Here is a 12,445-nt window from a genome sequence, read left to right as displayed (position 1 = left end):
TGGGTAGATAGCATTGTCATTTTCTTTAGTTGTTGATCTCAAAGGACATGCATACACGTTCAAACATTGGGTATATGTGAATCTTTCTTACTTCGAACAAGCCATATATATGCTGCCCCAAAGGGGTTTGGCTTAATGAAACCGGACCTAGGCAGCTAGGCATGTGGTCTAGATTCAAATCCCATGGGCATCACCCCTTGTAAACTGACCAATCGGATGTTGCCTAAATGAATTCAGATTAAGATTTGGATTAAGTTGGTAAAAATCTCATACCAAATTGGTTTTTTTACATTAATCGAATTCCGGTATCCATCAAATCTGCATATCTGTCAGATTAGTAGCAAAAAAAACCTATAGGCTATCCACATTTGATTATAATCTGTTATGTGTTAAGTTCAACTAAACAAAGTCAGATTCGGTCGAATCCGATCCATTGACATCCTTATATGTTGATGTAGGGAACTGCCATCCTCATCCTCATCATCATCTAACATATCTGTCATGATCATTGTTGCTAGCATTGGCATGAGGTTTCCTAAGCAAGAAAAAGGAAAAAAAAAAAAGAATGGCTGCAAATTATTTGAGATGGGGGCGGGAGAGAAAGCAATAGGGAAACATAATGTGGTGGGACGAGGTGGATGGCCCCTGAAATGGGGCATCATGTCCTTCATTTGAGAGACCTATTTGTAGTAAATACATTATGTAAGTAACCAGACAATAAATGTATCTCTTCATGAGTAGTATGGAGGGATGAGGAAAAAAAGAAAAGGTGGGATATCTCCAATAGTCACTTGTGTTGCTGGTATTGTCGTTTATCTACAAAACTACTCTCTCTCTCTCTCTCTCTTTATATATATATATATATATAGGTGCTTGCTATACGAGGTTGATAGGTTTTTCTTTGTTTTATTTTTAAATTTTGACTGTACAGATGTGATCTACGTATTTGATTTTCATGGGGATAAGCTCTTGAAGTGTTCGATTCCAACAGATGGGTGGGTTTTTATAAGGTTCAAAAATTCAACAGTTCAAAATCTTTGTAAATTTTGGAGCCTCCAAATATCATCTTTTTCATCGAAAACACATGATCCAGGTTCAATCTATAAATCACAAGCACATATTCTCTCATGAATCGAAAACACATGATCCAGGTGGATTCCTCATAAATCGACCATGAAAAAACACCTGAAGAGCAGAAAAACCTATCTAGCACATATCACAAGCACCTAATGTTCAATCCCCCTATTTTCTCTCTCTCTCTCTCTTCCTTCCGTCTGAACAACATTCACTCATCGGTGGTTTCTTCTAATCCAGTGGATCCTGGTTGAGCTTGGCTTTGTTGTTTGTTGCTAGCTGTCTCTAGTTTCTTTTTCTTTAGCTTTTGTTTTTCTATATTTTAGTTTTGTTTTCTATTTTGTTCGGTTTATGGGTTCAACATTTTGTTGATCTTCTTTCGTTTCTCTCTCTCTCTCTCTCTCTCTCGCTCTCTCTCTCTCTCTCTCTCTATATATATATATATATATATATATATATAAAGGGTTTCTCTGGTATTCCAAAATAAATGCCTACGAAGGCATTAATTTTTCTTGGCTCATAAAATACATTTTTTATCAAAAAAAAATATGATTCAATAATCAATTCTCACTAAATCGAGCATGCTAAACACATCTAACAGTTCATATCTATCATAAAACACTTCATGCCGAGGTGGTATCCGATGTGGTAAGGGGAGTCCTGTGTCAAGCTGAAGGCCTAGGATCGATTCCCTGTGCCACATGGGGCAGCTGTTATTTTGGTAAGACCCCCTAACCCCAGCTTACCTTTACAATAAATAAATAAATAAAACACTTCAAACTACGTGAAAAAACTAGAAAAGTGGGCCTCATATATATATATATATATATTCAACAGATAAGCGCACAATTGGCTCTTTATTTTCTTTAATTTTGTTTCTTTCCTGTACAAGTAAAAAAAATCAAAACCTTTTGTGTAATAGAAATTGGTATCCGCCAACGGGGCTCAGCTTGTCTGGTAGGAGCAGCTAGTGCAGGTCACCTTGTGTTGGGAAATTGCCTGTTCAAAACCCAATGGTACAGTTGTATAACTGGTAGGGGTCTGCCTAACCCCAGCTTGCCTTTAAAAAAAAATTTGCTCGGTTTATGGATACCGATTATAAATATGATGCTATGAGAAATAAGTATGGGATTATTTTTTCCGTAAAAATAAAAGGTATTATTTCTACATTAATCTGCGATCCAAACTTATGTATCAGTACTATCACTCGTTTTCATCACCAACAAAACCATATTGGCTTACTTTTATCTATTGTTTATTTCTCTGATAAAGACCCTTTACGTATATATTTCTCAAATCCATAATGGCTTTTAGCTTTATTTACACGCAGGCCCTTTGTAGCAGTTGTGAGTAGGGGTGTCAACGTGTCGGGTTTGGAGAGGAGTTTAATCGGGTCCATTATAAGAAAAACTATACCCAGACCCGATAAGAACTACATGAACCAGACCTAGTAAAACCATATTTTTTATCATTTTTACATTAAAAAATTATGGGTATTAATCAGAACTCGGGTCGGGTATAAAATTTCACAAACTATACCCGGGTCCATGTATTAATCGGACCTTCGGGTCTTATTATTTATCACCATACCCTATAGTGTTTGCTTTGGGTTTGGTCCAGGTAAACCAGGCCGGTTGACACCTCTAGTTGTGAGTGTCTAAAAAAATAAATCTATGTAAGGAAAGACATTGTGAATTCTCAAGGCTCTGTTTGGGAGCCCGTGTTAGAGGGATTTACAAGTAGAGAGATGTACAAATATTGGATTCCAACGGAAGCGGTTTTAAGTGAGTTGTGGATACCTCTATTGTTTGGAAGCACTAGTAAAGGATCCAGACTTTCAATTCCTTCAGCTTCCTTGATTGTTTGGAGACCAACTTGACGTAACATGGAATTTTGATAGCAAAGAATATGGATATAGTGGGATGAGAGCTATTGATCAAAAATTTTGATTCAGTTTATGGCATGTGAATCTCACAATATAATCATGAAAAAATAAAAGTACCAGCAATGTTTGTGATTATGGTCTGAACTAGTAACCTGACTTATCCTGGGTTAAGCTGGTGCTGGCCAATAGCTATTATCCACCATCCTGTAGGAGATGCAATCTAGCAGGATCCAAGCATGGAAGCTCGAGCAATTAAAGCTATCGACTAAATATGCTTAATATTTAAGTCATAGATCAAGGATGAGGGTCAATAGTGGCGACTCTTTTCCATCGATAAAAATGTCGCCCCTACTGATCAAGTAATAATGGCGAAATCTGTTATTATAGGTTTTACTCTATAACAGTGAGACCTGCTGTGTCCGTTAGATATGTCTGTTAAACGCTTTAACAGCCAAAAAATCTCACTTATTGATCAATAACGGTGAGATCTGGATCTCGACGTGATAGGTTTACTTTAATGGTGAGAGTTATATCGCCGTTATAGAGTCCCAACCGGCCCTTTTTATATACCTAGCCATTATCTCTCTCTGCGATCTCTCTTTCAGTCTTAAGTTATGCAAAAAGCCTGAATGTGAGTGCCAAGACACAAAGTTGGATCAATCAACTTTGGTCGTGAAATAAGCTCAACTGTTTCAGCCAATTTTCTAAATGGGTGTGAATCTTTGAAGGCGATCCTACAAGTTGGTAGGGGATCACTTTTGCATCCTGTTCCAACGCAGGATTTTAATGTACTATGCATTACAATAGAGTGAATCTTGAGATTTGACAACACCCGCTAAGGCAATCTTATCTAATCCAATATATATGGGTGTAGGACCGAACCGTTTCCAAGTGGGTCAAACAGATTTTTACTGTGTAAAAGATTGTTTAAAAAGAACACATTGACTAGCTTTGGTTCTATGAACTGGACGATAGGGATTTTGATTTTAAAATCATGGTGGAGTCCGGAATCCTTCTAAAACAAGGAGTTACAAATATCTCCTCATTGTGGAGGATTTCAAAGAGAGTAAAAAGAGGGATTTGGGAGCCCCTGATTATGTACCTAAAATCACGGTTACCACCAATTCCATCTCCCAAACACTTCTCAGAGAAGTTGGGTTTCATCAAACTACTGTAACTGCCTCCAACACCCTCAGATTTCCTCTGCTACGATCCTCCCAAACGCAGGTACATATACCACCACGAAAATTGGTTTCCAAGTTGATCATTCTTCTTGGCAGGTTGTGACTAAGAAAGCCATGGTGGAAAACTCATGGGGTCTTTTACTTACCACTACTGACAACAAAATATAAATAACATAGTTTAAACTTTAAGTACTTATGTATCTGTAAAAATTACTCCAATATTTATCTGATTTAAGAGTTAAAAAATTAAAATCACTAGCCCATAAGGGATTTGCTCATCCCGTAGGGGTAACTCATGAATGTCACCGAGCTGAAGGGACATCACAAGTTCAAAACCCACAGGTGCATGTCCCTTGCGGCAAGGCAGAAGCTAGGTGTACTCTCTGTTGGTCCAGGGAGACTTAGGGTTTTTACATTAATGACCAGGCCTGAGAAAAAAAGTTGCTGACCCCTTTGTCCTAGGTTCGACTCCTACTGGGTGTGCGAGTTTCTTTAACTGGTGGACTCCGTAACTGCTCGGGTGTTGGTTATATTGGATCCTAGTATGGATCTAGTGTGACCAAATGGGTCTCACATGGAATCCAATGATCCACTTAGTGGGTCATTGAGATATACACCACCAGGATCATGGTGGGACCCAGTCTACATTGGATTCTCAACATATTTGAGAATCCAATGAGACAGCTAGGTTGGATAACGGCTACCCAGGGAAGGTTAAAATCTCCAACCCCTGTCTCTGCAGTACAATCTGAAGAGGATCAATGATCCCCCCTGATGTAGGCCATAAATCACTACCCTAAATCCTCCTCCTCGAGTCCTTCAGTGCACACCCCGATTCTAATAAACCTATAGTGGTATCAGAGCAAGGTTACTGTGTGCGCTGTGGTTACCCGAGGAGGACTCCCCTTGCCGAAAAACTAGAAACAGTCAGGAGGCGGTGCAACCTGAAGTTATCGGCTGCAGAAGAGGGGAAGCCCTGCATCAGAGTCAGAGTTACTCTGGAGTCAGGGTCTCCACCAGGTGGTCGCTGCTGTCAACAACAGAGGAGGAGACCCTTGAACTCAGAGTCAATCCAGACTCTCCTATCAGGCATCAATGCCTGCGTCGGGTGGTCATGCCAGTGTATATATAAAAAAAAGGGTTCGAAAGAAAACCTTCCTTTATCTATTCTCTGGTGGAGCAGTTGGTAAACTACCATAGCCTTGTGGTGATGACGAAGGGTCTGCCACAACCTAGGGATCATGCTCTCCAGCATCAAAGAATCCCGCGTGGAGATCGACGTCGAGGAGGAGGTATCGGGTCCCCCACACTACCGACGGATCGTCAGCCCATTCTTCTAATCCTTATACGAGAGAAGCTTTCGCTGAACGATAGCGACTCAGAGGAGATGGTCATCTACAGCGTGCTAAAGGAGTGGTTTCCGGCCATGGGGGCTCAGCTGTCCGCCTGTTCAGCTGCACCGGGTCAGGCAAACAGTGAGAGAAAAGCAGGACTTCTCAGAAGAGGCCAGCTTTGCGCGAACTGCCTGACGATCGGATCGTCTTCGATGCACTCTGTGATCTCCTCCGAAAGGAAGCCCTAGATCAACCACTAGGTGGAGCGCCTCTCTGACCTGGAGACACTGCAGGTGCTTGACCTGCAACAACGACATCTTTGGTGAGCTCCAGCGCCTCACTTCGATTCCGGCAAGCTCTGACGAGGCCGATTGGGATGCTGCTGCTTCCTCGCAGGAGCTGGAGGTAGGAGAGCCCACGAGCCAGGCGAGGTCGATGTCGCCGGAGACGGATCCATTGGCATTTGATATATATGGATCCATTGGCATTTGATATATATGGATTTGGATTATAGTCAAATCCTGTAAGATCCATGGTTTTAGTTAAACTTGTATGGAGATCCATTTTAATATGGATCTCCATACAAGTTTAACTAAAACCATGGATCTTACAGGATTTGACCAAATGGGTCTCACATAGAATCCAATGACCCACTTAGTGGACCATTAAGATATACACCACCAGAATCATGGTGGAGCCCAGTCTACATTGGATTTCTAGCATGTTTAGGAATCCAATGAGGCGGGTAGGCTGGATAATGGCTACCCAGGGGAGGTTAAAATCTCCAGCCCCTTATCTCTACAGTACCTGAAGACGATCAAGGACCCCCCTTGATGCAGGCCATAAATCACTTCCCTAAATCCTCCTCATCGAGTCCTTCAGTGCACACCCCGATCCTAATAAACCTACAGGTTACCCTGGAGATCACCGGCCGACTCCGGCCGATAACTTCGTCATAAAAATAAAAATAAAAGTTTCCAAGTTTAGTTAAATGGGTTCAGCATTATTTTGAGAAAATGGGGATGGAGGTTACGTGGGGAGGACATGTGATGCATGTGTGACCAAGCAGACAAGGACTACGTGGTGGACCATCCAGTCCTACAATAAAAATAAGTGCTTGGAAGGGGTGCATAGTCTAGTGACTAATGAGGAGCACATGCAATAGTTGGCCAATTACTCAATCATGCAATGGGGAAACAAAAGCAGAAGCAACCCTCTGCTACACCTATCTCTCTGAATGGGTGGTGGAAGACAACAATGTCGGACAAATTTGGAGGGGATCGATGTAACTGGAGAAGATGGGCGGTGCTAAATATCTACATGTAAAAATAATAAGAATGGAAACATAATAGACCAGCCATGCAACATCTACATGTGACATTTTCACCTCCCAAAGATCCTTCCATATACTTCCCTTAGTATATGACTAGGTAAGGTACAACCACCCAAATTATTATTCCTTATAGCCCACATATAATTACCAAAGCAAGACAACATGATACTCATCATATTAACAATTTAGATTGGGATGTAAATGGTTTGGATTTGGATCAAATGTGGCCATTAATACCAGATTCGAAATTGGATGGTGAAAAGCTCATACCATATCCGGTTTTTACATGTAATTGGATTTGGATATCTATCAAATGTGGATATTTTGTCAGATTTGTAGCAAAAAATCAAAACCATATCTGCATCCGATTTTAATCGGATATCATTTTGCTTACCAAATTGTACTAAACAGAGTTAGATTTGGTCGGATATCGGGTCCATTGACATCCCTAATTTTAGATAAGAGATTAAATGGGGAGCAAAGGATACAAGGAAGGTTATGATATATAAGCTTATCGATGTAACATTTTAGAGAAGAGATTAAATGGGGAGCAAAGGATACAAGGAAGGTTATGATACAGGAGCAGAAAAGGACAGCTTCCCACAGTGAATTGCGTTCTAAATTAAGTTGGTGTATCTTGTTACTACGTTTTACCTTATTATTTATCGCTTATCACTTCCCGATAAGCATTTGATTCTTTTGCTTCGTTTACTGTGCATAGACTTTCCCATTAACAATTGTTTATAAAGAGTTCATGAGAAAGCAAGGAGTGTGGTGTGGTGCTTTCTGATCACTTCTCCCACTGTGGTACTTGGTGTATATATAGGTGGCCAAGGCAGTGTTTTGATTTATATTCCAAAGGCTATAGAAGAGCCATGGCTGCTTTTTGGGTCATTGTCCTTTTATTGGTGGCTTGTTTGGTGATGAGAGCTCTAGTGGAGACCATCTCTGTCTACTGGTTGACTCCAAGACGCATCAGGCAATTCATGGGAAAGCAAGGAGTCAGTGGTCCTCAGCCACGGTTTTTAGTTGGAAACCTTTTCCACATAGCCTCTCTGCTCCAACAAACAACCTCTTCTGACACGAGCTTTGTCAACCATGACATCGTTGGCAGGCTCTTGCCACATTACGTTCAATGGTCTAAACAATATGGTAACCACAATTGATAACAGACAGCAGAAGAGAATTGCCTATCTAGATATATAAATATGGATTCGGTTCTGCTTTTCTTTTTCAGAAACCAACATGGTCGATCTTGAATTTGTTTTTGCATGCAGGAAAAAGGTTCATATATTGGTGGGGTGTTGAGCCCAGGATGTGTCTATCAGAAACAGAGCTGATCAAGGAGCTTCTATCTGCGAAAAACAGCCAGATATATGGGAGATCATGGCTACAACGGCAAGGATCAAGGCACTTAATTGGTAAAGGTTTGCTGATGGCTAATGGTGAAGATTGGTTCCATCAACGCCACATAGCAGCCCCAGCATTTCAAGCAGACAAGCTCAAGGTAAGAAAAGCAAAACAGAGTAAAAATTTACATAAAAGGAAGGACACCCACAAGTTTTTTTTGTTGGGTTTTTGGTTTCGTAGGCCTGAGTTTGTTGGATTTTGGCTTTTGTGGGCAGCGGCATATACGGTATATGATAGAGTGCACTAAGCGCACACTGCTGAGCCTGCGTTCAACAGTAGAGTTAGGCCAAACTGAAGTTGACATCAATCAGTACCTGAACAGACTTGCAGCAGACATCATAGCTAGGACAGAATTTGAAAGCAGTTATGAGAAGGGAAAGAAGATCTTTGATCTCGTTACATCTTTGCAGCTTCACTCTTCTAAAGCTACCCAGCATTTGTGGTTTCCTGGTAGCAGGTATGTCGGCTTTTTTGTCCCTCAACATCTTTGATAATATACCAACCTTTTTGTTTCAAAATTTTAAATAAAAGTCTTCAGTGGAAAAGGAAATGAATCCAGCTTTATACTTTGTCTTTTGTAGGTTTTTTCCTAGCAGATACAACAGAGAGATCAAAAGGCTCAAGGCGGAAGTAGAGAAGCTATTGTTGGAGATCATTCAGAACAGACGTGATGGAGTTGAAATAGGGAGAAGGGATTCGTACGGCAGTGATCTGCTTGGGCTGTTGTTGGCACAGGTGGAGAATAAGAAATCCAGCTTCAACTTCACCACACAGCATCTCATGGATGAATGCAAGACCTTCTTTTTCGCAGGACATGAGACCACTGCACTGCTTCTCACTTGGACAATCATGCTGCTTGCTTGCAACCCTTCATGGCAAGAGAAGGCTAGAGAGGAAGTACTGCAAGTATGCCAAGGGTCACCCCCTTCTGCAGATCATCTCTCAAAGCTCTCCTTGGTGAGATTTCTAAAAGACCCAAATGTCCTTTTTCTATTTTGTTTTTTTCCTACCAACATTCTGTCAAACAAAAACATACTTGCTACATCCAAAGTCATTTCATGCTGAGGGAGCTGCATACTAACCCTAAACCATTAACCCCAAGATCAATACAGAGATTTATCTTTAGCTTTTAGTAAGTGATTGACACATTGTTATCAATCTCTTTCTGATCTGTTCATGTGATAGGTTAGTTGGATTCCCCCTTCGGGGGGCTAAGGGAGACTGTTCAATTCATTCTTGGCTGGAAGCTTGTTTTCTTAACGAGAGTTTTATTTTTAGACAAAGTTTGTATATTTGCAACCAAGTTGGCTTAGTAGGGTGGGGGGCTTGGCTGCTAGACAGGCAGTCAAGATTCCATTCTCATGAGCGTCGCCCCTCTGCCCAAGCGAATGCATAGCATAAGCCCCGGGGGCAGGCGTAATAGCCTCAGAGTTTTACGCTGCCGGCACGATGACCGTAAGTATGGCAGGCTGAACCAGTGACCAGGTCTTCATGCCGGGTGCCGTTTCTTTGGATTATAAATTCAAAAAGAATTTGACAGGATGTCACAAGTTTAAAACCTAGGGAACGTCCCTTGCTACAAGGTCGAAGTTGGGTATACTCTTCAGTAGGCAGGGGAAACCTAAAGAGTTTTAACAACAGGAAGTCTGCTAACGTGCAAAAGGAGCGCTTTCTCTTGGCCTAACCGAAAAAGAAAAAGAAAATATTAGTTTGCAAACCCCAAATATTTTAAAGGCTAATCAGGTGATAAGCCTTATCACTGTTTGATGGTGATATGACGTAGGTTACCACCGTTCATGTTCATTGCAGCAATGAGGGGTGATATCACTAGGTTCCATGGGCCCCACTGATTTCTACAATGACGGTGGTGATGACAGTAATGGATTGTAACGAAGCTTTATCACTAGTACATGGTGATCAGGCGTATCATCTAATCCTCTCCAATGATTTCAACACTGAATTTTGAAATTTTTTGCAAGCGGGTGGGGGATAACCCTATAGCATTCGAACCGGAGACCCCTTAGTTATGATAGTGCCACCTATGATCCAGCTATATCATTGGACCCCCTAAATTTTAAATTGTTGTTGAAAACCTAACTTAAAATGTATGAGAGAGAGAGAGCTTTTGTTTTGTTTATTTAGTTATTTATTTATACAAATAATTTATTAGTTCTCTATCTGCAGAGATGGAACTGCATATGGCCAAATTGCTTTTCAGTAGTTGGGGCGTGTGACATTATTCTTTTGATGTGCAGTTGGGCATGATACTGAACGAGTCATTGAGACTGTACCCTCCTGCTGCACTTTTGCCCAGACAAGCATTTGAGGACACAAAGCTGGGTGACCTTAACATCCCAAAGGGCCTGTCAATATGGATCCCTGTGCTGGCCATTCACCACAGTGAGGAACTGTGGGGGAAGGATGTCAATGAGTTCAATCCAGAAAGGTTTGCTGGAAAATCATTTGCACCTGGAAGGCACTTCATGCCCTTTGCAGCAGGCCCTAGAAATTGCATAGGCCAGGCCTTTGCCCTAATGGAAGCCAAGATAGTCTTAGCCATGTTCCTCTCAAGCTTCAGCTTCACACTCTCAGAAAATTACAGGCATGCACCTGTTTATGTGCTCACTTTGAAGCCTAAGCATGGAGTGCACATTTACTTGAAACCGCTTTAAGGCTTGAGCCTTTTTTTTTTTAAACCAGTTTTGGGTTTTTCTGGGTGCAAGTGGCTGCATGTATAGAAGAGAGCAATATATAGAGCTAGCCTCTTTATGATTCTTCTTCTTTATTTTTATATTTGTACTTTTTAGAGTTTTTTTTTCCTTCACAGGTTAGCCTATGCATTCATGAGTGGGCTTCTAGCTAGGCACCAGAAATGAGATGTTATAATGAATGAGAAATTGGTGTTGATCATGAAAATGAAAAATGAAAAATAAACTCAGTTGGTGTTCTTACTTTACAGAGGAATGACCCTCTCTCTCTCTCTCTGGGAGACTGATGCAGGGTTATAGCGGGGTATGAAGAACAGAGTTATGATCTACATATTATATGCTAAACATGGTCACAAATACGGGTCTCGGCGAGGCAATTAAATCTCGGGTTATTCCATGTTTTTCGATATATTTTGAGAAAATTTCAGAATTTAAAAGTTAGAAAAAATAAGAAAAATATATATGTTAAGCCAAGAACCCCTAATACGATGGAAAGAATATGATAGGCGACCTAAATATTCAAAAAATTGTTTTTTTTCAAGTACTGCATTAGACAAGATATTCTAGAAACTAGCAAATCAAGAATATTTCCTAAATGGTGGCAGTCATGATATTATTACGATAATATCGTGATATTATCACGATATCTAATATTTTTAAAATATCATGATATTTTAGCTTTTAGATAGTCTTTTTATTTTAAAGCTTTAATATCACGATATTTTTTAAATATCACCTATGCATGCCATTATTATGATGCTAAATCAGGCTAAACATAAGAATAAATAAAACACAAATTGCAAAAAATAAGAAAATTCTCTTAATAATCAATCGCTTACCTTGAACTCAGTCTCTACTATAGAAAAAAGTAAACTCTAGTAATTCTGATATTGCTCCAAGATGGATCCAATGCCTAGCTAAAACTCAAAACCGAAACATATATAAAATATTCAAATAGCTAAAATCGATCCAAACATATCCTAAAGGTTTAAAACACAACACCTCATTTTTTTTTTAGATTCACATGGAGCTACCACCCCAGGATCAGAGACCTAGCCGCGCTGGCTCTTTCTGTGGTGCTTGCGGTCTCTGTCCTGAAAGCATAAAACTCTGTCGGCTTATCCTTTCCCCCCCATGAAATCTCCATGCTTTGGCTTGCGCAAGGGATGATGCCCATGAGATTTGAAGACAATCGGCCTAGGCCCCATCCCACTATGCCAAACCCCTTTGGGGGCACAACACATCTCGCTTCCAATCCCATTCTTGGTGTTTATCTGTTCAATTTTGATTGTGATGCAAAGCAGACAAATCTTGGCTGATTACAAGGGATCCAAATCACATGCTATGTAATGAAAATGATGGGTGGAAGAAAGGATAAGACAGGATATCCCAAACAAAAAAAAAAAAAAGGATCATCTTTCGCTCTCTACTCTCTCATCCTTTCTCCTTCCTGTTACATTAATTGTTTAGTTAACAAAAACAACAACGTCTCAAATCAACAATACAAATGGCACCCA

At 40.5% G+C, this 12,445-nt stretch overlaps 1 protein-coding gene across 1 annotated transcript; it reads left to right on the top strand.

The window, feature by feature from the left end:
- Positions 1 to 7,685: 7,685 nt before the first annotated feature.
- Positions 7,686 to 11,008, top strand: LOC149841390 (cytokinin hydroxylase-like). Its single transcript, XM_090004784.1, has 5 exons — positions 7,686 to 7,962; positions 8,088 to 8,317; positions 8,436 to 8,677; positions 8,802 to 9,177; positions 10,476 to 11,008. The coding sequence occupies exons 1-5, from the start codon at positions 7,686 to 7,688 to the stop codon at positions 10,890 to 10,892; spliced, it is 1,542 nt and encodes a 513-aa protein (XP_089860910.1). The 3' UTR covers positions 10,893 to 11,008.
- The last annotated feature ends 1,437 nt before the right edge of the window (positions 11,009 to 12,445 follow it).

This window comes from Nuphar pumila, chromosome 4, assembly GCF_984573655.1.
Source record: "Nuphar pumila chromosome 4, dmNupPumi1.hap1.1, whole genome shotgun sequence".
NCBI lineage: Eukaryota > Viridiplantae > Streptophyta > Magnoliopsida > Nymphaeales > Nymphaeaceae > Nuphar > Nuphar pumila.
The sequence above is the reverse complement of the archived record's forward strand: the minus strand, read 5'-3'. Positions and strand labels throughout refer to the sequence as shown.

Excerpts from the sequence above, each read along its gene's own strand:
- LOC149841390 (XM_090004784.1), top strand. The coding sequence starts at position 7,686 with ATGGCTGCTTTTTGGGTCATTGTCCTTTTATTGGTGGCTTGTTTGGTG. Across the intron at positions 7,963-8,087 it reads TCAATGGTCTAAACAATATG|GAAAAAGGTTCATATATTGG; the intron begins GTAACCACAATT and ends TTTTGCATGCAG. Across the intron at positions 8,318-8,435 it reads TTCAAGCAGACAAGCTCAAG|CGGCATATACGGTATATGAT; the intron begins GTAAGAAAAGCA and ends TTTTGTGGGCAG.